Below are 26,800 nucleotides of genomic sequence, written 5' to 3' on the forward strand. Positions count from 1 at the left end.
GAGGGAAAGTTAATATATAATAAGAATAGATACAAATTAATCGTTACTTAAAACAAACTGGGAATAGAAAGGAAGATGACGAGGCGAAAGCTGTTCTAGGAGGAAGAAGTGAACATAAAAGGACGAGGGAGGAAAGAAACGTAGGCATTTTGTGGGGGGGGGAGACATAACAAGGTAGAAGATGAAAGGAGAATGGGAGAAGAAATCACGGGAGATGAGAAAAAAAAAATACTTTGAGAGGCATATAAGCGTGGGAGGAGAAAACTAGAAAAGGTCTCCTCCATTTAGAGCCTCTGGCTCAGCAAATTCTGCTGAGTCACAATGCCCCCAGAGCAAATGTCTGTGCTTAACTTGAGGAAAGCTGAGCTGTGGAACTCCTTGCCACAGGGAAAAACGTTGCGGCAAAGAATCTTTTGATAGGGGGGATACCGTCGGAAAGTGAGGCCAGTTATTGCCCAACCCGGCCTCTACCTTCCGCCATATTCTGACTATCTCTGCAGATAAATGTATGATATGGGTTGATTCCTCACGGTCAAAGGCCAGACTCCAGTTTCTGGAGCAGATTGTGAGAGCCTGGCAGCGATAGTCTTAAATTTTATTTCCAGGTGGCAGAACACACATGGCATGGCTCTGACCAGAGTGTTCCTTTTTCTGATCTTACTTGGTTGAGAACGGAAGGGCACGGGGTGCAAAAGCATTTTTTGGGGGGAGGAATCTTTAGTTCGCATTGGAGCCCCCACGCCTTTTGAGCTGAGAAAAAGGAGAAGAGGACTGCATTTTCTTTTATTAGCATCCGACTATTTCCCGCAACTGGGAATACTTTAGGTACCCTGAGTTCAAATAATCCGCCCCCCTCCTCTCTAGGTAGGGGAATTGCGGCAAAAAAGGCCCACCCCCTGGATTAGTTAATACAAGCCCTGCCTGTCCCCCTGCCACAAACCCCACAGTTCAGAGCCTTGCGAAGTCTCGTTTGATTGCGTGTCGCCTGCTCGAATTGTGAGCGCCAGCCTCGGTTTCTCCTTGCGTGCGACTGAACAAGCCCCGTGACCCTGGGTTTCTTTTTGCAGAGATGACCCCCCCTCACTTCCTTTATTTAAAGGTAAAGGTGAAGGTGACCCCTGACCATTAGGTCCAGTCGTGATCGACTCTGGGGTTGCGGCGCTCATCTCTCTTTATTGGCCGAGGGAGCCAGCGTTTGTCCGCAGACAGCTTCCGGGTCATGTGGCCAGCAGGACTAAGCCGCTTCTGGCGAACCAGAGCAGCGCACGGAAACGCCGTTTACCTTCCTGCCGGAGCGGTACCTATTTATCTACTTGCACTGGTGTGCTTTCGAACTGCTAGGTTGGCAGGAGCAGGGACCGAGCAACGGGAGCTCACCCCGTCGCGTGGATTCGAAACACCGACCTGATCGGCAAGTCCTAGGCTCTGTGGTTTAACCCACAGCGCCACCCGCGTCCCCCCCCAAAAGCATACTGGTTAGCACCACCCAAATTTGATTAAATATCTTCCCCCATCCACTGACCACCCACCCGCACCCCAAGATTGCAGCATTGGGGTTAGGCAAAAACCCAAGGCGTGCCCATCCCTGCTAGGTTGGAAAAGTTGGCAAGCGTCGAATGTTCAGAGTACAAAAGTGCCAGGGCTTCTTTTGCTTTTTCCAAGGGGGTTTGTTGTCTTTGCGCAATTCACCTCTTCTTCCTCTGAAAATACCAATGCAGCCATTGGATGATGAAAGGCCAAGCCAACAGGAAAAACCAGGTGCGAGGTGACAGCTGTGCGGGCCAACCTGGAGGTTCCTGGGGAACGAGAAAAGAGGGTGGGGGTAAAATCCTGGACTGGATTGAAGGGAAAGCACTGTGGGCGGAATGGCACCTGCTGCTGCTGCTTCCCAGGACACAATAAGGAGTCCTGCTTTCTGGCTTACATTATTCCAATTAACCGGTCAGGCGAGAATGCAAGTTTGAGTTGGTTAATAAATGGGAGAAATCGACCGAAGCTTTGTTCATCGATCAGCATTTCCTTGCTGATTAACAGGTTGATGGCAAGCGGATCCAGGCAGGTGGGCTGCTATTTAGGGTGGTCAGAAAAAGCATTTTACACATGCCCAGAGGCACACTCTTCTTTGCGATTGCTTCCTGTGTTTCTGGTTTGGTTTTCTTTAATTAGGCCAACCCATGTAGATGCCTGGTTGCATCAAAGTGATAAAAGATAGGGACCGCACTTAAGAATACTTGCCACATACCTTTCTGTTGTGCAAAGAGGTTGGCCAACAAGGATTCAGCATCGACGTGTGACCCTGAAAGGCAGAAAAATCACGATGAGGATCTAGAAGCCTGTGCACTTTTCCAATCTATGATCTTTTAAAGGGGTTTTCTAAGGTCAAAAAGAGTACTATGTAAATATTTTTTAAATGAAAAATAAAAGGATCCTTGGCAGTTTTGCACAAAGTTTCATAACTCATGCTGCCTACCATTATTCTCTCCATTCTTTCTCAGGATTATTGTCCATTTTTATTTTACCAAAAAATAAAAAAAAAATTGTGAATGGATACATTGCATTGTGAGCTTTTGTGGGGGGGGGTTTTCTGAACTGTTTTCTAATTTTCCACTAGTCTTTTCAGCTTCTTATGGAAATATTTTTCTAATGTTTCCTCCTTTTCTTATACTCGTATTTCAGCAGGGCTGAAGGGGGACACACACAGGTGGCTGTACAAAAGTTTGACAGGATTAGTGCTTTTTTCCTAGGGGGACGCATACCCCTAAACATTTTATGAATCTAAGTTTGGCCGCATTGAGGGGCAGTATTTCAATATGAGTAGGAAAATGAGAGTACCCCTAAACATATATATATATATATTTTTAGAAAAAAAGCACTGGACAGGATCATTACAAGAATGATAACAGCAAAGCAACAAGATTATACTGTGCCCCCCCATGAAAAGAGACAAGCAAAAATGCAAAGTAATCTGGGTGTAATGAATAGACTTGGAATAGATTCATCAAAAAACAACAACCCCACAGCTGAACACCTCTGGACATTGTCACAGCTAACACCGTCCCAAATAATTTGTGTGGAACACAGTTAAGGCCATCTTCATGAAACAGCTGCACAATGAAGTTAAACAGATACAGGCCACAAACCATAAAATCCAGAATGGAGAAATACAACTCTTGTTTCTGCCACTGAAATATTTAACTCTTCTTATTGGTTTTAACTGAGTACAACTGCTATAGCACAAAACCTATATGGGTAGTAATGTGTCGCTCAGGGTTAAATAACCGCTTCCCTGAGTTACTATCTCCGTAACATGGAACCTTATAGCCAGAAAACCTTTGCCTAAAGATTCTGAAACTTTTAATTGGTGGGAAAGTTTCTCCATTAATAAAAGAACCCAGATCTTCTCCACTAGGGGGGCTGTTTGAAGTTTCTAAAACTGGGCAGTCGGCTGCAAATAAGAGAGAATCATTAGCAGTTATTGATCCTATCGGCCAAAGATCATCAGCAAGGGGACAAAGGCAGGAGGTTGCAGAGCAGGGGTCAGCAAACCTTTTCAGCCGTGGGCCGGTCCACCATGTAGTGGGCCTGTCTGTCTGTCTGTCTGTCTGTCTGTCTGTCTGTCTATCTATCTATCTATCTATCTATCTATCTATCTATCTATCTATCTATCTAACTTTTGGGGGAGAAATGAACGAATTCCTATGCCTCACAAATAACCCAGAGATGCATTTGAAATAAAAGGACACATTCTACTCATGTAAAAAACACACTGATTCCTGGACCATCTGTGGGCCAGATTTAGAAGGCGATTGGGCCTGATCCGGCCCCTGGGCCTTAGTTTGCCTACCCCTGTTTCAGAGTCTAGCTGCAGAAGAAGAAGAAGAGAAGAAGAGTTAGGATTTGATATCCCGCCTTTCACTACCTTTAAGGAGTCCCAAAGCGGCTCACATTCTCCTTTCCCTTCCTCCCCCACAACAAACACTCTGTGAGGTGAGTGGGGCTGAGAGACTTCAGAGAAGTGTGACTGGCCCAAGGTCACCCAGCATCTGCATGTGGAGGAGCAGAGACGCGAACCCGGTTCCCCAGATTACGAGACTACTGCTCTTAACCACTACATCACACTGGCTCTCTGGCCACTGAGCAGGCCCTGTCTTGTGTCCTTGACAGATGCACCTCGGATGCTAGCGCAGCACAGAGGAGAATTTCTCCTAAAGATAATAATGCACAGACACCCTTGTATTGGCAAAAGTGATTTTGGTTTTAGGAAGTTCCTTGTTCCCAGATGTGTAGGAAGATGCACTGCCTGATGAGAGCTAGGGACTGTAAGTTTTTATACAATGCATCCACAATGCTTTGCAATATCTCAGAAAGTTTTCCCCCCAGCTGTGCTGAAAAATTAATGCATTCATTTATAAAAGAAATGAATGTGTCTCCCAACGTGCCTGGAAAGCTGCCTGGGATTCCAGGTAGCCGAGTCTCTCCATCACTTTCTTCATGTCCTCCTGCAAAGCTTGAATGGCGCTCATCACGTGCAGGTCAGCGTCTTGCTGGATCACGCCGAGACCCCTCTCTGTAACATGGGACAGGGAGAAAGAGATCAGAAGAGATATGACTTAAAGGGTAAGGTAAAGCTAAAGGGACCTCTGACCATTAGGTCCAGTCGTGGCCGAATCCGGGGTTGCGGCACTCATCTCGCTTTATTGGCCGAGGGAGCCGGCGTACAGCTTCCAGGTCATGTGGCCAGCATGACTAAGCTGCTTCTGGCGAACCAGAGCAGCGCACAGAAACGGCGTTTACCTTCCCACTGGAGTGGTACTTATTTATCTACTTGCACTTAGACGTGCTTTCGAACTGCTAGGTTGGCAGGAGCAGGGACCGAGTAACGGGAGCTCACCCCGTTGCGGGGATTCAAACCGCCGACCTTCTGATTGGCAAGTCCTAGGCTCTATGGTTTAACCCACAGCGCCACCCGCATCCCTGACTTAAAGGGGTGGAACCTTAAAAGGCAGCGGCGCTCAAATATAATCCCAGTAGCGGGAGTTGATTTCTAAAGCGAGAGCTCCCAGGCCTCAGAAGTCACACCCATTCCAGATCTACACCTGTGAGTGGGTGGTGGTGGTCGGGGAAAGGATTAAATCCTCTTGTGGATCAGGAATTGCTTAAGCGCTCTGCTCCTGCTTGCAGGTTTCCCATGAGCAGGCCACTTGTAAGATGGGCCACTGACCTGATCGGCAGGCTCTCCTTATTATGTTCTTAATCAGGGGTCAGCAACCTTTTTCAGCTGTGGGCCGATCCACCGTCCCTCAGGCCATGTGGTGGACCGGACTATATTTTGAAAGAAAAAAAACGAATTCCTATGCCCCACAAATCACCCAGAGATGCATTTTAAATAAAAGCACACATTCTACTCATGTAAAAACATGCTGATTCGCGGGCCGGATTTAGAAGGCGATTGGGCCACATCTGGCCCCTGGGCCTTAGGTTGCCTACCCCTGTTCTTAATGGTTGTGGTGTCTAGATTAGAGGAAGGAACATGAGATAACTGGGGGGCATCCACTTGATTGTAGCCTTTTTCTTTTATCAGAGTCACTCCCCTCCTCTGAAAGCCACCAGGGCTTTCCATTGCATCAGAACTGATGACAAGCAAGTCATAGTTTCTAAAATATGAGGTGGTAGAGCTCAAGCCAACCTGGAAATGGCTCCTTGTGTTTTAAAAGACCCTTGCCCACAGTCCCAAATGTTTGGGATAAACCAAGTAATAATAATAATAATAATTTATTATTTATACCCCGCCCATCTGGCTGGGTTTCCCCAACAGAATATTAAAAGCAGGATAAAACATCAAGCATTAAAAACTTCCCTAAACAGGGCTGCCTTCAGATGTCTTCTAAAAGTCAGATAGTTGTTTGTTTCCTTGACATCTGATGGGAAGGCGTTCCACGGGGCAGGCGCCACCACTGAGAAGGCCCTCTGCCTGGTTCCCTATAACCTCGCTTCTCACAGGGAGGGAACCTCCAGAACGCCTTTGGAGCTGGACCTCAGTGAATGATGGGGGTGGAGATGCTCCTTCAGGTATACTGGGCCAAGGCCATTTAGGGCAGGCATAGGCAAACTCAGCCCTCCAGATGTTTTGGGATTACAACTCTCATCATCCCTAGCTAACAGGACCAGTGGTCAGGGATGATGGGAACTGTAGCCTCAAAACATCTGGAGGGTCGAGTTTGCCTATGCCTGGTTTAGGGCTTTAAAGGCCAGCACCAACACTTTGAATTGTGCATGGAAACAGTTGCATGCAGAAGATTTCAGGTTTGGTGCTGCCGCATCTAGTTAAAAGAATGAGAGCATCCCTGAAGAGTCACTACCAGTTAGTGCAGGAAGCAGTGTGACTCAAGTGTGTGCTTAGTTTGCATATTCACTTCCTCAGAGACCACTCATCAAGGCCAGGAGGTTTTCTCCATTGCCCCAGATCTCCTGGAGCGTTTCTTCATTTTTCACCAGGGGCATCAAGGATTGTCTCATCAGAGACACAACGGTGAATGGTGTCAGGCTGGCACCGCTTGCCGCTCTCCCCTAATTCTTGTTTCTGTAAACAAGACAACATCTATTCTGAGCATATGCAAAGGCTGGGCAAAAAGGGCCCATGCCAGGCAGCACAAAACCCCACTGGAAAAGTTAGGCCAAACTTCAGTGAGGAACACAGAAGGAGACGAGGGATTGGGGAATCGGTGGAGGCAAGACGTATGACCCATCCATGCTATGCAGCCTTATCTTCACAGGTATGTTACTAATTAACCTCTGAGCAGATGAGAAGAATATTCCGAGATAGTAGAGTTGCTATGGAGGGGGTGGGTGGGAAAGCACACAGGATATTTAAGCGCTCTCAGAAAAAAAGATCATGAGGCGAGGCTAGAATCCATGCTGCCTGTCTTAAGTAATTTTATCATGGGCAGCAAATCTTGGCTCCTGGGCATCAACCTTTCTAGATCCGGCCATTTGCAACGTGGAGAAGCACCCTCAAGATGGGCCATTTAGAGAGGCATACAAACACTCCAAGCAGATTTCCTTCAGCGGTTATTTTTTTTTAGGGTGGTACAGTCAAACCTCAGTTCCTGAACGGCTCCATTTTGGAATGTTTCGGCTCCCGAACGCCGAAAACCTGGAAGTAAATGCTCCGGTTTTCAAATGTTTTGAACATTCAACATGGCTTCCGCTTGAGTGCAGGAAGCTCCTGCAACCCATTGGAAGCCGTGCCTCGGTTGTCGAACGTTTTGGAAGCCAAACGGGCTCCCGGAACTGATTACGTTCAACAACCGAGGTTTGACTGTACCACGTTGTCACAAGGTAGTAAATGGCATAGAACAGCTCTTTGATCCCTCCGTACCATGTGTATGCCTGTCACTATTTTGGAGACAGTTCCTTTTGTCACTACAGGCGTTATTTATTTTCTGTTTTAAAAGGCCAGATAAATTGTCACTTTATATGGCATTAATCGTGTGAGTGGCCCTTGCGGGTTTGTTTTCCTTTACCAAGAAACAGCCATAATGCAACACGGGAAGCGTATCAAAACATGGCAAATTTGATGCGACTCTTGTTCCCTTTTATTAGCTAGACCTACAGTAATGAGAAAGGGACGCGGGTGGCGCTGTGGGTTAAACCATAGAGCCTAGGGCTTGCTGATCAGAAGGTCGGCGGTTCGAATCCCCACAATAGGGTGAGCTCCTGTTGCTCGGTCCCTGCTCCTGCCAACCTAGCAGTTCGAAAACACGTCAAAGTGCAAGTAGATAAATAGGTACCACTCTGATGGGAAGGTAAACGGTGTTTCCGTGCGCTGCTCTGGTTCACCAGAAGCGGCTTAGTCATGCTGGCCACATGACCCGGAAGCTGTACGCCTGCTCCCTCGGCCAATAAAGCGAGATGAGCGCCGCCACCCCAGAGTCGGTCACGACTGGACCTAATGGTCAGGGGTCCCTTTACCTTTTACCTTACGGTAGACTATGGCTAGGCCTCCATTGGTGTGGATATATATTCAATTGCATCTTAAGTGACTTGGGAAGTGTCCATAACGTTTTGTTTGCTATTAAGTAGACTCCACGTACACCCAACTCCGTAACCTGCTGAATGACTGCCATTTTCAGTTGTGTTTGTTATTGTGGTTACGTTTTTGGAATCTCAATAAAACTCTTTTTAACAAAATTGCAATGGGCGGGGGGAAGGGGCTGGCCTGCATTGGAAGCACAACACTGGGTGAGGTGGCTTTAACCCTTTGTCATAATCCAGATCAAATCTCTCCTCTATGCCCGCCCCACCCCCCCGCAAAATGGAGGCTTCCTTCCTGGGCCAATAGAAGACCCAAGATGCGTGACCAGGCTTTGTATCATGGTAGGAGACAAGTTGATTAAAGTTAGTTAAAACGGTTTTACAGAACCCAATAATGCCCTCCTGGTCAGAGAACGAGATGCCCTTTTCCTGCCTTCTGCTCCCATTGCTTGCCTTTCTCTCAAAAGGTTTGTTTCTGTTATGGTGCCCATTGTACAGCCCCGACTCTCCTGGCACATCTGCCGTTTCTTCGTAGCAAAAACTCCTGCTTCCTACCAGATCCGGGACATTGCCTCACAGACTTATCTCAGGATCAAACTGAGTTAATTACACTGGGGCTTGTTTGCACTCGCAGATCAGAAAATGGCCTTTCCTTGCCAACAGTGCAAGCTGCAATGATTCTTCAACATCAACTGCGTTGGACTGGTCATGTTGTGCGGATGCCTGATTATCGTCGTCCAAAGCAACTACACTATTCCGAACTTAAAAATGGAAAGCTCAACAATAGAGCAGGGCTCAGCAAACTTTTTCAGCAGGGGGCCAGTCCACTGTCCCTCAGACCTTGTGGGGGGGCCGGACTGTATTTTGAAAAATAAATAAATGAACGAATTCCTATGCCCCACAAATAACCCAGAGATGCATTTTAAATAAAAGCACACATTCTCCTCATGTAAAAACACGCTGATTCCCAGACCATCTGCGGGGCCAGATTTAGAAGGTGATTGGGCCAGATCCATCCCCCGGGCCTCAGTTTGCCTACCCATGACAATAGAGGTTCAAAGACTCAAGTAAAATATAAAAAAATGTAGTATAAACTCCGACAACTGGGAAACACTGGCCTGCGAGTGCTCCAGTTGGAGATCAGCCTTTACCAAAGGTGTTGTGGGCTTTGAAGACGCTCAAACTCAGGTCAAAAGGGAGAAACACGCTAAGAGGAAGGCACGCTCGGCAAACCCTCATTGTGATCAACTCCCGCCCGGAAACCTGTGTCCCCACTGTGGAAGGGAGTGTGGATCCAGAATTGGCCTCCACAGTCACTTTCGCACTCACTGTTAAAACTGTGTTTATGGAAGACAATCTTACTCGGCTACGAGCGATCGCCAAAGAAGAAGAAAGCTGTATTAGTCAAGGACCTGCATTGGACCTGTCTCCCCCTGTGTGTTTTTAAGTCAAAACGTTAGTCTCGCATCTATACCTTCCCTTGAAGATGCTGAAGTCTTATATCCAGTCTTCTCTCCACTCTGAATATTGTTCAGGGGGAGGTTTGGCATGGCTGATAGCCTCATATCCTGTGGGGGAAACGAGAGAGGGATTGAAATCGTATGGGCATGCCTAGACTCCTTTTTTTCTTTCCTGGCTCTGTTCCATTAACCGTCATGACTTCCTCCAACAGATCGTGGGACAGTGGAGGTGCTGGTTGTTCACTGTAACAGAATGATCAAGCCTTCCTTCCGCAGAACTACAATTCCCAGGGTTCAAGGGACCGTTTCTAGTAATAGCTCTGAGCTGGATGTCATAATAGAGTTCTAGAGCTGTTGTGACTTGAAGAAGGCTCAGTGGGTAGGGCTGTTCCTGTTTCCTAACAAGGTTGGCAAATGAAAGCCATTTCATTCTTCGCTAGGAAAGTATACCAAATGTCAGACATTAAGATGATGCATCGTGTTCCATTATTTTAAGACTAATGGAAAGTATTGCGTTGTCTCCTGTTCTGTGTCATTTCTAATAACAACTTTAAAGATTTGACCTTCCTTAGGTGAATTAATGTAGATGTGTGTGAGTTAACCCACAAAGCTATTTACACAAAGCCAGATGGGACAGTTATTTTTTTAAAAAAATATTTTATTAAGGGTTTTCTTGTTTTACAGTGTAAGTGTAATGCCTCGTATTTTTTTTCTTCCATGTAACATTTTTACAAATCCGTTTCATTTGATGAGGCATTAGGGAGAGAAGAAAAAAGAAAGAAAAAAAGAAAGGGGGGTGGAGGGAGGGGAGATGGATGGGGTTGGGGTCGGGTAGCGGTGTTTCTATTATGCTTAATGTATGTAGAGTTTGGTGTCAGCGTGCTTGTGTTGTTCACTTGTGTTCCTTTGGTGGTGAGAGAGGTTGGGGTTGGCCTAGGGTGTGATTGTTTGTTTGTTTGTGATTGGCTGTGGTGATCTTTGTTTTCGTGTGTGAGTGGGGTGGGTGGGTGTTTTGGATCAGGTTAGCCATATTGATTTGTATGCTGTTGGTGGATTATTGTCGTTGTCCTGTTGGGCTGTGTATGTGATAAAGGGGAGCCATACCGGGGTGAAGGTGTCTTCTTCTGTTTGTCCCCGTGTCAGTTTCAGATTATTAGTTAATTTTTCTAGTAGGGCTGTTTCCCATACTATTTGGTACCATTGGTCCATGCTTACTCCTGACAGGTCTCTCCAGTGTCTGGTTATGGTGTTTCTGGCTGCTGAAAGTAGGTGGGTTATGAGTTCTTTGTGGTGTAAATGGGCATTGTTGTCTTGGAAGATGTTTAGTAGGGCCAATTCTGGGGTGAAGTCTAATACTTGTTTAGTTATTTTACATATTTCTTGTATGGCTGTTGTCCAGAATAGTTGGATTTTGGGACACTCCCACCACATGTGGAGGTATGTGCCTGTGGAGGTGCACCCTCTCCAGCATTTTGGTGAGGTTCCTGGGTGTATTAGCGCTAGTTTCCTTGGTGTTAGGTACCACCTGTAGGTGAGTTTCAGTGTGAGTTCTTTTCTTTTCGTTGATATGGATTTAAAGGGGGGTTTAGACCACATTCTGGTCCATTGAGTGGGGTTAATCTCATAGCCTATGTCATTCTCCCATTGTTTTTTGATTGCGTCTAGGGGATTTGCGGGGTTTTGAAGTAGTATTTTGTATATTGCAGATACTGCCCCTTTACCGTTTCCCTTTGTTGTTAGGAGGAGGTTTTCAAAGGTTGTCAGGGGTCTAGTTGCTGCTGATTTTACTGTTGGGTTGTTTAAGAGGGCATGTAGTTGGTGTTGTGTTAACCAGGGCATTTGGGTGTCTTCTAGTTTGTCTTGTATTTCTTGTGTTGACAAGGGTTTGTTATTTTTATAAAAGTCTATTAGGCGATATAAGCCTTTGGTTCGCCAGGTTTTTATCTGGAGGTTTTGTGCTGCATGGTGGAATAATGGGTGGTACGCCAGGGGGATTAATGGGGATGGGGTTGGGGATAGTTTGCCTATTTGTGTTTTCCATGCTTTGAGCATGGTCTGTGTGTACCTGTTAAGTGTTGTGGGAATTTTCTTTAGTTTGTTTGGGAGGAGTGGGTATGTTGTGGTGCAGGTATTTTCAATTGTGTCCCTCTCTAGGTGTACCCATTGTTTTGTCTCATCTTCTAGTATATATGGGATTATATGGCGTATTTGGTTGGCAATGTAATATGCTTCTATGTTGGGGATTCTCCATCCTCCTTCTGAGGTGGGGAGGTGCAGGTATTTGGGGCTTATTCTTGGTTTTTTATGTGAGAAGATGAAAGAGTGTAGTTTTCTCTGCCAACTGCGGAGTTGGGTTGAGGGGATCCAGATTGGGAGGGTTTGGAATAGGTAGGTTAGTTTTGGGAGTGTGATCATTTTGATCATGGCTATTTTGTCTGAGAGAGTGAAATTCATGTTATTCCATCTCTTTAGGTCTTTGTTAATTTGTCGCCACAGGGGCTTGTAGTTGTGGAGGTACAATTTATTGAGGTTTCTGGTTATTTGTACCCCTAGGTATCTGAACTTGGTGTGGCAGAGTTTTATTTTGGTGACCTTCGTGAGTTCTTTTTGGGTGAGAGGAGGGTTGTTGAAGCACATAGCTTCTGACTTTGTAAAATTTACCTGTAATCAATTAATTAACAAGAGCATGTTTATAGCAAAAGAAAATCTAGATCAGATCTATCAAAAAGTAAGGAGAAGGCTCATAGTTAACTTCACAATTACCTCCCACCCCATTAGTCATCATCACCTCATCGGGTTCCATGGGTTCCAGGCTGTCAAAGAAGACCTCGCTCTCCAAATCGCTGGGCACATGGATGCTCTTGCTTTCTTTGTCTGCATAGCCTAGCCAGCGAGATAAAAAGTTATGGCTCAGAAACGGAAGTACAGATAGGAGTTTGTGCAAGCCGTCATATAGTGCAGTACAGTGGTACCTCAGGATGCGAACAGGATCCGTTCTGGAGCCCCGTTCGCATCCTGAACATAACATAAGATGCGACGACAGCCGTATGCGTGTGCGCGGGTCCCGTTTCGCCGCTTCCGCGCATGTGCGTGGCGTCATTTTGACCATCTGCACATGTGCGAGCGGCGAAACCCGGAAGTAACACGCTCCGTTACTTCCGGGTCGCCGCGGAGCGCAACCCGAATGCGCTCAACCTGAAGCGTATTTATCCTGAGGTATGACTGTATCCGAATGTCCAGATGTTACACACACACTATTATTATTAGCATTAATCTATAAACAAATTCAGTATCTTTATAGGGGTTCTTCTGACCCCCGGACTTCCCCCCACTCCTCTCCCTGGTTTTCAATAATTATCTCTTCTCTTTTCTGTGTCTAAATACTTTTATACAGTCTATTAAATCTCTTTTTTAATATCCTTTATCAAATTATATTGCAAGTGCTAATCCAATCCTGCTAACATTTTTAAGTGTTTACGTTTTTAAGTGTTTACTATAAAGTTACTCCATTCTTTTTTACATTTATTGTCCTCTTGGTGTCTAATCTTCCCGGTCAATGTCCAGATGTGAAAAGAGTGTGGCTCGGGAGCCTCCATCCTTTGTTCTCAATATCTGACCCATGATAGATAAAAGGCCAAGAAAACCGGGTGTGCATATTCTGATCACATCCTCAAATGTGTGCTAAATCCAAAAACTAGGTGCTTCGTATTTCTTTCATGCTATAGTGGGTTTCACACACACACACACACACACACACACACACACAAAATGAACTGGGTATCTTCTGTAACACTGTCGCAAAAGGTTTTGGATCTGGGCTGCGTAGCAACTCGTATTCAACATTTCATCTGATTTGCAAAAGAGAAGGACAAAGAGCTTAGCTTTGATTCCACTGCTTAGGCTATGCGCAGCTCATGAAGGCTCAAGAATCAAGCTGTCCTTCAGTGAACCAAGGAAATGGCACCAAAACTTAGATCTGGGTTTCCCAAGCTTGGGCCTCTAGCTGTTTTTGGACTATGATGATGATGATGATGATGATGATGATGATGATGATGATTTATTATTTATTCCCTGCCCATCTGGCTGGGTTTCCCCAGCCACTCTGGGCTGCTCCCAACAGAATATTAAAAACATGATAAAACATCAATCATTAAAAACCTCCCTAAAGAGGGCTGCCTTCAGATGTCTTCTAAAAGTCAGATACAGTGGTACCTTGGGTTACATATGCTTCAGGTTACACACTCCGCTAACCTAGAAATAGTGCTTCAGGTTAAGAACTTTGCTTCAGGATAAGAACAGAAATCAGGCTCCAGCAGCGTGGCAGCAGCAGAAGGCCCCATTAGCTAAAGTGGTGCTTCAGGTTAAGAACAGTTTCAGGTTAAGTACGGACCTCCGGAACGAATTAAGTACTTAACCCGAGGTACCACTGTAGTTGTTTATTTCCTTGACATCTGATGGGAGGGCATTCCACAGGGTGGGTGCCACTACTGAGAAGGCCCTCTGCCTGGTTCCCTATAACCTCACTTCTCGCAGCAAGTGAACCGCCAGAAGGCCCTCGAAGGTGGACCTCAGTGTCTGGGCTGAATGATGGGGGTGGAGACGCTCCTTCAGGTATACTGGGCCGAGGCCATTTAGGGCTTTAAAGCTCAGCACCAACACTTTGATTTGTGCTCGGAAACCTACTGGGAGCCAATGAAGGTCTTTCAGGACCGGTGTTCTGTAGTCTCCGCGGCCACTCCCAGTCACCATCATCCCTAGCTAGAAGGTCAAGGATGTTGGTGACTGGGAGAAACCCTGACTTAGATGCTGGGTTTTGGCATATCACGTTGTGGGAGGAGGGATGGAAGGCTCCCGCTCCCAAATCAACCACTTGTTGCTCAAAGTGGGAATATGAACCAGCTTGGGTTCTGTCCAAACTTGAACCCTAAACTGATTTTAAAACTGGTTTAACCGACATTGCTTCTCTAGACACCTGGGTTTGTTTTCTTTTCTTAAAGCAGAGCTACAAATTTGCACATCGAGATCCTCACCGCCACTGCAGGTTATGTTGAAATACACCCACAATAATAACAAAAAAGAGAACCTCTCCTTCCTAATTAAATTAGTTCCCAACGTTTCTGTCCCACTCTAATGTGACCAGGGAACACGATACGACTGAACCAAAAAGAGCAGGCTTAATTCTTAATGGCTGGTACCATGAATAGCAGGAAGCAGGTTAGCTCTCACCTCCAATGGTGTGCCTGAGTGCATCTTTTATTAGCTTCCATATCCACGGATAACTTTTCCCTAGAAGAGTGGATTACAAAGTGGGGCATCTTTGGAGACACCTGAGGTTCCTGCAAACCCTGTCTGCTGGCTCGGACGCTGCACAGCTTGGCCATCACTTACAGGGATGATGCAGTCTGCTCAGAGTTCATAAAGATGCATGGTATCTTGCAGGAATTGCTGCAGGATTAAAACCCTTTCTCTGCACACATCCCACCTGTCATCATGATAGGCATTTGGCTAGAATATCTGTAAATCTTGCCTGTTTGATTGCACTCTCCGTGTTCTGATGGGATGCTCTCAGCCGGTCCCCTTAAAGAGCCGTTGTGGAGCGGGGCAGACTCTGAGCCTGTTTTTACTACCAAGAGAAGGGAATGTCCATCAAATCCGCCCATAAGGTCTGGATTATCTCCTACGAACCTCTGCAGCTTTTTCAAGAACTTTGATGCCATCTTTTCATTTAAGCACGAGAGGATCAGCACCTTAAATTTCGCTGGCTACAACGCAAATAACGGCACCACCAAATGACAGGCTCCATATAAAAGGCCCAAGAAGAGCAAACTGGTTTTTCTGTGAGGCTAGATCAGGGTTTCCCAAACTTGGGCCTCCAACTGCTTTTGGACTACAATTCCCATCATCCCTGACCACTGGTCCTGATGATGGGAGTTGTAGTCCAAAAACAGCTGGAGACCCAAATTTGGGAAACCTAGAGCTAGATGAAACTGTTAGCTCAGATGGCCTGTCTGGGGTGCCGTGAATAGGTAGACGGTGCTGATGTTTACGGCACAGTCCATTAGGAAGTTCTCTTGCACAAGCTTTGCTGAAATAAATGGGCGTCCGTTCCAGCATCAGATACCAGAATCCCTGGGCAGCTGCAGTGGTCCCAGAGATGAGGGCGCTGATGGCTGTCTCAAGCTCCCTGTACCCGGTGGGTTTGTAAGCCGCCATTTAAATTTCCCACAATGCTCCTGCTGTAAAGTGCCACTCTGGGGCATTGTGGGAAATTTTAAACCGCGGCTTTGAACAGTCTGCTGCTCCATGCAAGCCCACAGCCAAGGGTCCACCAACATAGTAGAGGGAGCGCCGATGGGCACTTTTTGACCGTGAAGCTAACCCCGTTGGCAGCGCTGTTATCTCCACTGATGACCCAGGCAGCAACAGGGCTTCTGTTTACACTGTAAGAAGAGTGATAACAGCTGGGAGGTGGGCCAGATCTTTTCGATGGGGGTGGGGAAGTCAAAAGTGCTCTACAGAAGAGTTGCACATGCCAAGATTTTAGAATGAAACGGGCAAGGGGAGGGGAAGCTCCTGATATGCATCTCACACAATATAGACTAAAATCCAAACCCTTTCCACTGTCCCAAGTTTCCCTGCTTTGCCCTTCCCATCTCTTATGTACTGAGTTGAATAGGACCCAAAATGCAGCAGTCTGATTGGTCCTAGAATAGGATCCAAAATGCAGCAGTCTGATTGGTCCTAGAACAATGCAGCAGAATGACTGGTCCGCAGGAGCCACCCAATCCAGCTCCAGGTGGAAGTGAATCCACAACCTGATTGGCCTACAGGAGAATCCCGGAATTAGCCAATCACGTGCAGCCCATTGTGTAAATAATGTATATAAAGCAGATATTTTGGGGGAACATCCATTCCTCCTCACCACTACGAGCTGAATAAAGAGCATGAAATCCACTCTCGACTCCGAGTATATTTCACCATTTTTGAGAGGAAAAAACAAGGCCGGGAGGGAAGTTATTCAGAGAAGGAAACCCATCATGCACTGAATCACAAGTCTTTTTCCCCTCTCCCTGCCAACAAAAATCCTGCAGCAAAGTTGGGGGTGGGGGCTGTCTATGCTGCCCAAACCCTAAGCAGGTCCAAGCAGGTTGGACTGCTTCACTCCCAGCTGATGAATGCAAATTGGCACCTGAGAAATTTCAGGGAGGGACAAGGATCAGCTAAGATTAGGGATTCCTTTTCCTACAGTTGCACGGCCGGGGGATGATCTGAAAGCAGGTCATCCAGCCAAGTCTCCCTCGCTGCGAGGCTCCACTCTCAAACATGCTGAACAAGCTTTCTACAGAAAAGACACACTTTACGGAGGCCAGATTAGATGGAAGCACCTGCAAAGCTCGCATTGGCTGTGTCCAAGAGGAGCTGGGAAGGTGACTTCTACATTCTTATTAAAAAAAACTGTGGTCTTGAAGCACACACCATAATAGCTGGAGAACCCACCCACCCCTCTGTCACTGCTAACGGACGTACCTGCTTTCTTCTTGAAGAAGGAGTCGGGGGGCCTCGGCATATCGTGTATCACTTCATAGAGGGGTTCGAAGTATACAAACATGTCCTCCGACGACTCATCCAACGGCACGGTGTTGATGACCTGCCAAAAAGTCCTAGAGAGGATCCCGGGTGGTACGAAAACATTCCCTGGGATCCAGCAACCGGTCTGGGTGAACCTAACACTGCAGCAATGTTGAAATCTGGACCTAACTTTCCCCCCAGATCGTGGACCACCGAGAGTCCCACACAAGGGACTCTCAAGCAAATTTTCTTGCAGAAGTGTAAATCTAACCCCTTCTCACTTGGATTTATTTTACATCATTGCCAGTGGAGTATACTGCTGCATTTAGAGGATTCGAAAGAGAACTCAGCCAATGTCTTATCAGGAAGTCTAAACATCAGGCCTGGTGGTTTGTGCATTTTAAAACATCTCTCAGGGATCTCAGCTGTACTTTCACTTTGAATCTCACAAACATTTGACACGTTTTAAAACGGCACAAAACTTCGGTTTTGTTCAAAAACCCGCTGGGTTCCTTCATGCTGAACTCCTTCATTTCCGAGCCAAAGGCTCTCTGAAATCCCCTACCCACAGAGATTTGTTCAAGCCCAAACCCTGAGGTGCCTTCCTTGCCATTTCTGCCGTTGAATCGCTGTTAGGCTTGAGCAGCAGCCTACTCATATCTCATTGTAAGGAGTTTCCATGGCGACCCATCCAGGCAGACCAGGCCTGAATGAAGAGGGTGTTCCCCATTTCCTACCTTCTGAGCAGCCTTCTTCATCTCAGCGATATAAGCTGCCATGGCTTCCATTTTGGTCATCTTCCCCAGGCTGTTCCATGCATCCCTGCCAAAAAGCCAAACATAACTTCTTACCTGGGGGACAGGTGCTTCATTTTGGGAAAGAAAGATGTCAAGAGTTCACACCTGCCTGAAAGTCGGGTCCTCTGAATTAGCAGCCCTCTATTATTCTTGCGATTATTCAGAAAGTCTATGGATAACTCAGAGTATTTTTACTTCTCGTTTTGATTAATTTTAAACATTCACTTTCCCATACAGTGGTACCTCGGGTTAAGAACTTAATTCGTTCTGGAGATCGGTTCTTAACCTGAAACTGTTCTTAACCTGAGGTACCACTTTAGCTAATGGGGCCTCCAGCTGCTGCCGCGCCCCCACCACACGATTTCTGTTCTCACCCTGAAGCAAAGTTCTTAACCCGAGGTACTATTTCTGGGTTAGCAGAGTCTGTAACCTGAAGCGTCTGTAACCTGAAGCATATGTAACCCAAAGTACCACTGTATGTCCCAAACAGCACACACACACAAACTAGGCATGATAGCTCAGTTGGTGGAGCATGAGGCTCTTAATCTCAGGGTTGTGGGTTCGAAGCCCCATGTTGAGTGAAAGATTCCTGCGTTGGAGTGGGTTAGACTAGATTACCCCCAGGGTGCTCTCTAGCTCTATGATTCTAAGAATTCTATGTCAGTTTGCATTTTTTAGTGCAAAAAGTATTGATCTGATGTGTAGAGATCTTCCCTATTCTAATTAATTCAAGAGGGTTCTGGAAGCTTCTCTGTGTGAAAGAAGCAAGCAGAAGGTTCATGATGTTTGGGTTATTCCTTCAGAGAAGCTGAGTACAGCTGATTTAAACTGGTTCTCTTATCTCTTTCTGTCAAGGTCATGCTGACCATAAAAGTAAGTCCAGAAGGAGCCTGAGTTTCACTTTCTCTTTCTATGTCTTTTCCTTCTGGTGTGGTGTTCTGTACATAGTACAGTGGAACATAGTACAGGAGGCACATTCACAACCCACAGCGTTCGCAACCCACAGCGCTAAGTCTGTGCACGTGCGTGACGCGATTCGGCACTTCTGCGCATGCGCAAAGCGTGATTTAGTGCTTCTGCGCATGCGCCAAAACCCGGAAGTAACCCATTTCAGTACTTCCGGGTTTGGGGCGTCCGTAACCCGAAAATGCACAACCCACAGCGTTCGCAACCCGAGGTATGACTGTAAGCTTAGTGTTAAGGTTTAGACTTATTGTTTAGACTTATTTAGACTTAAGTTATTGTAAGTTTAAGTTAAATCTGCTGCAACTGGATTTCCTATGGACAGTGCCAATCCCGAATGTATTGGATTTGTGACCATTATGCTCATTTGCCTTCCGTTGCAGTAAAGCTCTGCTGGATTAAATACAATTGCCTCTGGTCTATTTTTTGGGAATCCTGCAACGTGTTTTAAGTTTTGACTCTGCTAACTATACATTGGAATCTACTCTTGATCAATACTGAGTAAAATTCAATGCCATTCTATGATTTGCACTACAGTGGTACCTCGGGTTACATACGCTTCAGGTTACATATGCTTCAGGTTACACACTCCGCTAACCCAGAAATAGTGCTTTAGGTTAAGAACTTTGCTTCAGGATAAGAACAGAAATCGGGCTCCGGCGGCGCGGCGGCAGCAGGAGGCCCCATTAGTTAAAGTGGTGCTTCAGGTTAAGAACAGTTTCAGGTTAAGAACGGACCTCCGAAACGAATTAAGTACTTAACCTGAGGTACCACTGTATTTAAAAACGGCATGGTTATTTTATTAATAAATAACAACTGGCAGGTGGCCATTGTAAGAACAGAGGCTACCAATGCAGTTCTTAAGGGTAAGGGCTCGGTATTAGCTCCTGCTCAGAACAAAAGACAGGGCATTCCAAAAGTAGGGGGCCACTGCAATGAAAGCCCTGCTTCTCATTCTTGGAGTTTTAATCTCTTGCAATAAGGGCGTTTTTGTTTTGTTTTTCTTTGAAAGGCAGTACTTGATCACCTGACTGCAACTTGACACAGGCCAAATACAGGGAGACGTAAGCCTTTATGGATCAAAGCCAGCATCTAAAATTAAGCCCATAATTGCAACAGTTGCCCGTGCAATTGGAGCAATACTAGCTTATCCCCATGCCGATCAGATAAGCAGCAGTACTTTGCACCAGCATTGCAAGGCTGGATCCATTTGTTGAAAACAGGATCAGGGGCTAAGTTCAAACAAAGCCAGTGCCTCACTAAGTTCTGAAAGGAGATATTGGTCCTTGCCTTTCTTACCATTTATATCTGCCAATAGGGTCCCAAAACCCTGGCCTGGGGATCTGGCACCGACCCACCGTGGCTTGCTTGTAGTAGCTGTAGAAGCGCAGCATTTCTTCGTAGGATGGTCTGTAGGAACCTGAGAAAAGTGGGGAAGTCACATCCGGAAGGTGGCAACATAAGAACGGGGCCTTCTCTGCAGTGGCTCCCCATCTGTGCAATGCTCTCCCCAGGCAAGTTTGCCTGGTGCCTTCATTATACACCTTTAGGCACCAGGCAAAAACATTCCTTTTTAACCAGGCCTTTGACTGAGCCAATTTACATCCTATGCCCTTTTAAAATGTGTTTTTTTTTGGGGGGGAGCTATTGGGTTGTTGTTTGTATTTTTATTATGTATTTTGTGGGTTTATATCTTGATTTTAGTCTGTGAACTCCCCTGAGATTGCTGGGTATAGGGCGGTATATAAATTCAATAATAATAATGATGATGATGATGTCTCTCCTTCTATGGCAGTGATGGCCAAACTTGGCCCTCCAGCTGTTTTGGGACTACATTTCCCATCATCCCTGACCACTGGTCCTGTTAGCTAGGGATGATGGGAGTTGTAGTCCAAAAACAGCTGGAGGGCCAGGTTTGGACATTACTGCTCTATGGCTTCTGCCTGCAGCCTGCTTCTACCCAGGTCTCTTTCACACAGACCTAAACTCTGGCTTTTGTCTTTCTAACTAACAGACAGGGTTTTTTTGGGGGGGGGAGGCCCACCCATTTGTCCTCTGGCACAGAGCCACTGCCTTTGTTTCTCTTAATGACCCATTGCCCAGGCTCACCTACCGATTCCAGTAATTGAACCTGTGCTGGATCCAGGAATTAGAAGACGAACCTAACCCCCTCCCCCTAAAATAAAACTCACAACATTCTTCTTTATAAGATGCTTACATGCCAGAATAGCTTCTAACTGGCCTACACTTACAACTATAATTTTATAATTATAAAATCTCTGCTCACTAAAACAGTTCCATCAAAACATTCAAAACCCCACATTTAAAACACACAATCAATCATGCCCGTTAAAAACCAAAACAGTCAAAACAATTAAATTAATTTAAAACAGATTGATCAGGAAGTTCAAATTCAGTACATGCAACTCCCGATTTAGGCGCGTCCGAATGACGCATCATCGTGCACAGCGCCAAACCCGATAGTAGCCCCAAAATGTCATGAAAAGGAATGGAGTCGGAGCAGAGCGGGCTGTATTATTATTTATTAATTATTAATTAAAAGACTGAGCTTGAACTTCCTGATCTGTTTTAATTTCTCAATTAATTATGTTTTTAATGGGCTTGGTAGTAGTGTGTATTTTAAATACGGCTTTCAAAAACGTTTTGATGGAATCGTTATAGTTTGTGTGTATGGATTCTGTAATTGATTTTATACTTGTAACTTGCTTAGAAGCTGTTCTGGCATGTAAGCAGCATGTAGCAGTGGTAGTAAGTAGTAGTAATTTATTTATATGCCAAATAATAATAATAATAATTTATATGCTGCCAAACAACAACAATTTATATGCCACCCATCTGACAACAACAACAACAATTTATATGCTACCTAACAACAACAATTTATATGCCACTCATATAACTGGGTTCCCCCAGCCACTCTTTGGGCAGCTTCCAGAACATTAACATTTCATACACAGTAAATTGGAATATAACCCATCCTGTTGAGGATAGGGAATCAGGGAGTATAACACACCAGTAAGGGTACTATGCAAGCTTCAAACTAAGAATCTAAGTTTCAGCTCTTGAGAATCCCAGATTCTTTTTGGGGTTTTCAAAAGTTGTTGTACAGACAAGCTTGGAGAACTTGATGTTAGAGGTCTGTGGAGCACGTACAGCAAGTAACCATAGAGCATCCCCAAATGGGCTCTCACCATTTTTGGGCAAGCCTTGAATGACACGGACAGCAGCGTCAAACTGCTTTTGGTAATCGGGTTCTTCTTCCTTCATCCCCATTGTCTCCGCCGCTGCCAATCTTGGAAGAAAAGCAGAGGTGCTGAGGAAAACCAAAGGCTCTGGATGGAGAAAGGTAAAGAGATTCGTTTGCTGCAGCTTCTCAGAGGGACAGCGCAAGAGTGATGAAACCAGCATTTGAAATTCGCCAGGTTGGCACCTGGCAATCCGCCACTTGCAACCAAGTGAAGATACCGGGGAGCCAGGATAACGCCCGATGTCTGCACCTTTTGACAGGCTGGCACACAGCAACTTTTTTTTTCTGTGGTGCTGTGACACGAGCCTGATTTTAGCTGGAGCTTTCAGCTTTGTAATCTTGTGTGTGTGTGTATATATCTATATCTATAGATTACAGCGGCACAGCGGCAGTGGGAGCCCCATTAGCTAAAGTGGTACCTCAGGCTAAGAACAGTTTCAGGTTAAGAACGGACCTCCGGAATGAATTAAGTTCTTAACCTGAGGTACCACTGTAGTTCTTTCAAAGCCTACCAACTCCCCCGCCAGCCCCTATCTAAAGTACAAAAACAGTGCCCAAGTACAATCTTCTTAATCCCCGCCTCCACAGAGAATTACAGACTCTCCCAGCTCTCACTGGAAGTTTTCCTTTGCTCTTCCAGTTTGGAGAACTCTGGGAGAATTTCACTTTCCTGTCTCTCAGTCAAGATACTTCTGCCATCCCTCTGCCTCTCTCATATGCAAGTGGTCCTTGTTCCCAGGGGCATCCCAGAAGGGGAGACTCCAAAGGGCTAATACCCTTTGGTATTATATAGGGGACCGGGTGGCGCTGTGGTCTAAACCACCGAGCCTCTTGGCCTTGCCGATCAGAAGGTCGGCAGTTCGAATCCCCACAACAGAGTGAGCTCCTGTTGCTCAGTCCCAGCTCCTGCCAACCCAGCAGTTCGAAAGCACGCCAGTGCAAGTAGATAAATAGGTACCGCTGCAGCGGGAAGGTAAATGGCGTTTCTGTGCGCTCTGGTTTCCATCACAGTGTTCCATTGCGCCAAAAGCGGTTTAGTCATGCTGGCCACATTACCCGCAAAGCTGTCTGCTGACAAACGCCGGCTCCCTCGGCCTGAAAGTGAGATGAGTGCTGCAACCCCATAGTCGCCTTTGACTGGACTTAACTGTCAGGGGTCCTTTAACTTTTTTTACCTCATACATTCAAACCTCGACTACCGAACGCCTCCGTTTTGGAACGTTTCGGCTCCTGAATGCTGAAAACCCGGAAGTAAATGCTCTGGTTTTTTTGGAAGCTGAACGTCTGACTTGTGTGCAGGAAGTTCTTGCAACCAATCGGAAGCTGCGCCTTGGTTGTCAAAAATTTCGGAAGCCAAACAGGATTATGTTTGACAACTGAGGTTTGACTGGATCCTGTAAGTGTCTTCTCTTCAATGTGGCATTGGCCCACTTCTGGGCAGCCTGCTGCCTGGAGTATAGCTCTCTCGTGCAACTGCTACACCTCCTTACCTTACTGGCACTTTTCAAACTACACATCACATCCCGAAAACCTGGTTTCTGTTGCCAATGCCACACTGATGCCGCCTGCTTGCCTTACCCATGCAAAGAGCACTCTGGCGCTCTGTATCTAATACACTTTGCTGCCTTCTTCTGATAAGAAACTCCCATTCTTCTGGTCCAATGTCCATGATTTCCATCAATCTACCTCAGTGTCTAATGGGCACCTTGCTTTCCTACCTTGACCAATTCATTGAATCATAGAACCATAGAATTGTAGAGTCGGAAGGATCTCCAACCCCTAAGTCCAAGCCCTGTAATGCAGGAATATGCAGCTGTCCCATACGGGGATCAAACTTGCAGCCTCAGTGTTATCAGCACCACGCTCTAAGCCAGGGGTCAGCAGCCTTTTTCAGCTGTGGGCCGGTCCACCGTCCCTCAGACCATGTGGTGGGCTGGACTATATTTTGAAAAAAAATATGAACGAACTCCTATGCCCCACAGATAACCCAGAGATGCATTTTAAATAAAAGCACACATTCTCCTTATGTAAAAACACCAGGCAGACCACACAGATCACCCAGAGATGCATTTTAAATAAAAGGACACATTCTACTCATGTAAAAACACGCTGATTCCCGGACCGTCTGCGGGCCGGATTGAGAAGGCGATTGGGACACATCCGGCCCCCGGGCCTTAGGTTGCCTACCCCTGCTCTAAGTAACTGAGTCCTTTGAGTTGAACACCCTATACATCTAAAGCATATTCAAAACATGTCTTGCCCCCCCCCCCCAAGGAAACTGTAGTTTACTCATCACAGATATACAACTAGCACACTCAAAAAACTACACTTGTCAGGATACTTGGGGAGGAGGAAACGCGCTTTAAATATATATGATGTGTACACAGGCTAAGGCAAGTGTGGCTCTCATGTGTCCTGCTTTTTGCTGCCACAATGCACGAAGCATTAGCTCTCCTCTCCTGCATAGCTCAGTCAGTAGAGCACAGGGCTCTTAATCTCAGGGCGGTGGGTTTGAGCCCCACCCTGGGCAAAAGACTCCTTTGTTGCTTGGGGTTGGGTCCCTTTCCAACCCTACAATTCTGCCATTCTCCCCGTGCAACCCATCTTCTGCCAGCCGGACGACAAATTGCTCCCACACTGCAATCCTTTTGCTTGTCATTGTGGCTTGGAGCCCACTCACCCCAGCGCCAATCGCAGTCCACCACCACCTTGCCCACAGCCCCTTGTTCCCTGGTGCCGCTCTGCTTTTGCTTTCTGACACCTCCTCCTTCCACCTCTTGTACGATAACGTGGCTGCCCCTTACCTTTCCCTGCCCTGTCTCCCGACTGCCAACTTCCTACTTTTGATCACAATCCCAACCCAGCACCTTGTGCCCCTTTGGGGAATCACAGAACCATCAAACTGCAGAGTTGGAAAGGACCCTGAGGCTCATCTAGTCCAACCCCCTAATGCAGGAATCTTCTGTCTCTCCGCAGAACTCGAACCCACGACCCTGAGATTAACTGTCTCATGCTCCACTGACTGAGCTATCCCAGGCCTATCCGACCATTTGCCCCCAGTGCCCACCCCCCAGCACCCGTGATCCCAAGCCCTTTGCACAAGAGTCCGCTTCCAGACTCACCTTGCTCCGCTCAACTTCGCTCTTTGCCCGGGCACTGCGCTTTCCCGGCGCCTGGCTTGTGTTTTTTTGCTGCTTGTTACTTTTGACCTCCTAAAGCCAGCCCACGGCTGCCCGGTTCAGGGTGAAGCGCGTCTCAGCCAACCACCGCGCTGCATCGCGTTCCACGCTTCGCGCCTCGGCCAATAGGCAGCAGCCCAGCCATCCACCGCCCCCCGCCTTGCAGCTTGAGAAATACTGTGCTCGTGTTTTTGCTGTGATGTAGAAAAGCCTCTCCTGTTTGTACGCCAGCGCCGCCCGCAGGAGAAGGAAACGGCCTTGGCTAGCAAATATTCATGCGATATTCATTGTCTAATATCGCCATCGTCGGGCGGAAGAGAAGATAGCAAGCTGATTCCTTTATCCGTGCAATTATTCATACTGTACGTATTTATTTGCTCCAGAGTTTAAATTCTGAGACCAGAGGGATTTAAATTGTGCCAGGAAGATGCAGACCGATAGCCTTAGGCTTCAGTCCAAATTCCAATTTACCCCATTGCGAGGGTGCTAGACAGCATCTTAAAAAGCAGAGACATCACCTTGTCAACAAAGGTCCGTATAGTTAAAGCCATGGTTTTCCCAGTAGTGATGTATGGAAGTGAGAGCTGGACCATAAAGAAGGCTGATCGCCGAAGAATTGATGCTTTTGAATTATGGTGCTGGAGGAGACTCTTGAGAGTCCCATGGACTGCAAGAAGATCAAACCTATCTATTCTTAAGGAAATCAGCCCTGAGTGTTCACTGGAAGGACAGATCGTGAAGCTGAGGCTCCAATACTTCATGAGAAGAGAAGACTCCCTGGAAAAGACCCCGATGTTGGGAAATATGGAGGGCACAAGAGAAGGGGATGACAGAGGACGAGATGGTTGGATAGTGTTCTCGAAGCTACCAGTGTGAGTTTGACCAAACTGCTGGAGACAGTGGGAGACAGAAGTGCCTGGCGTGCTCCGGTCATAGAATCATAGAGTTGGAAGAGACCACAAGGGCCATCGAGTCCAACCCCCTGGCAAGCATGGAGTCATGAAGAGTCGGACACGACTAAACGACTAAACAACAAATTCATACTGTATTTATTTGCTCCAGAGGTTAAATTCAGAGACCAGAGGGATTTAAATTATGCCAGGAAGATGCAGACCTTCGGCTGCAGTCCAAATTCCAATTTACCCCATTGCAGGGGCGCCGACTTGAATAAAATCTTCTTCTTTGGTGATCACTCATAGCCGAGTAAGATTATTCTTCCATAAACACACGTCCTTCCACAGTGGGGACATTTCTGCAATGCAGGAATCTCAGCTAAAGCACCCATGGCAGATGGCCATACAACCTCTGCTCAAAAACCTCCCAGAAACGAGAATCTACCACCTTCTGAGGGATTCCTTCCCATTCTCAAGTAGTTCTTCCTGTCAGAAAGTTCTTCCTGAAGTTGAGTCGGAATCTCCTTTCCTGTAACTTGAAGCCACGGCTTCAGGTCCTGAGGGCCTCTGGAGCAGGAGAAAACAAGCTTCTTCCCTCCTCCTGGTGACGGCCCTTGAGATATTGACAGGGCTGCAT

At 46.4% G+C, this 26,800-nt stretch overlaps 1 protein-coding gene across 2 annotated transcripts; it reads right to left on the minus strand.

The window, feature by feature from the left end:
- Positions 1 to 769: 769 nt before the first annotated feature.
- Positions 770 to 25,340, minus strand: ACBD4 (acyl-CoA binding domain containing 4). 2 transcript variants are annotated; one of them, XM_083583460.1, is made up of 11 exons: positions 25,214 to 25,340; positions 22,036 to 22,176; positions 20,123 to 20,243; positions 17,801 to 17,885; positions 17,022 to 17,142; positions 15,022 to 15,117; positions 12,283 to 12,377; positions 9,509 to 9,602; positions 4,440 to 4,567; positions 2,243 to 2,296; positions 770 to 1,796 (listed from the first exon to the last, which is right to left on the minus strand). In XM_083583460.1, the coding sequence occupies exons 2-11, from the start codon at positions 22,115 to 22,117 to the stop codon at positions 1,686 to 1,688; spliced, it is 987 nt and encodes a 328-aa protein (XP_083439586.1). In that variant the 5' UTR covers positions 22,118 to 22,176; positions 25,214 to 25,340; the 3' UTR covers positions 770 to 1,685. The 2 variants fall into 2 exon arrangements, with proteins under 2 accessions (XP_083439586.1, XP_083439587.1); XM_083583461.1 differs by lacking the exon at positions 15,022 to 15,117.
- Between the last annotated feature and the right edge of the window lie 1,460 nt (positions 25,341 to 26,800).

The sequence above is a fragment of the Podarcis filfolensis genome, assembly GCF_964270895.1.
Source record: "Podarcis filfolensis genome assembly, chromosome: 13".
In the NCBI taxonomy this organism is placed as follows: domain Eukaryota; kingdom Metazoa; phylum Chordata; class Lepidosauria; order Squamata; family Lacertidae; genus Podarcis; species Podarcis filfolensis.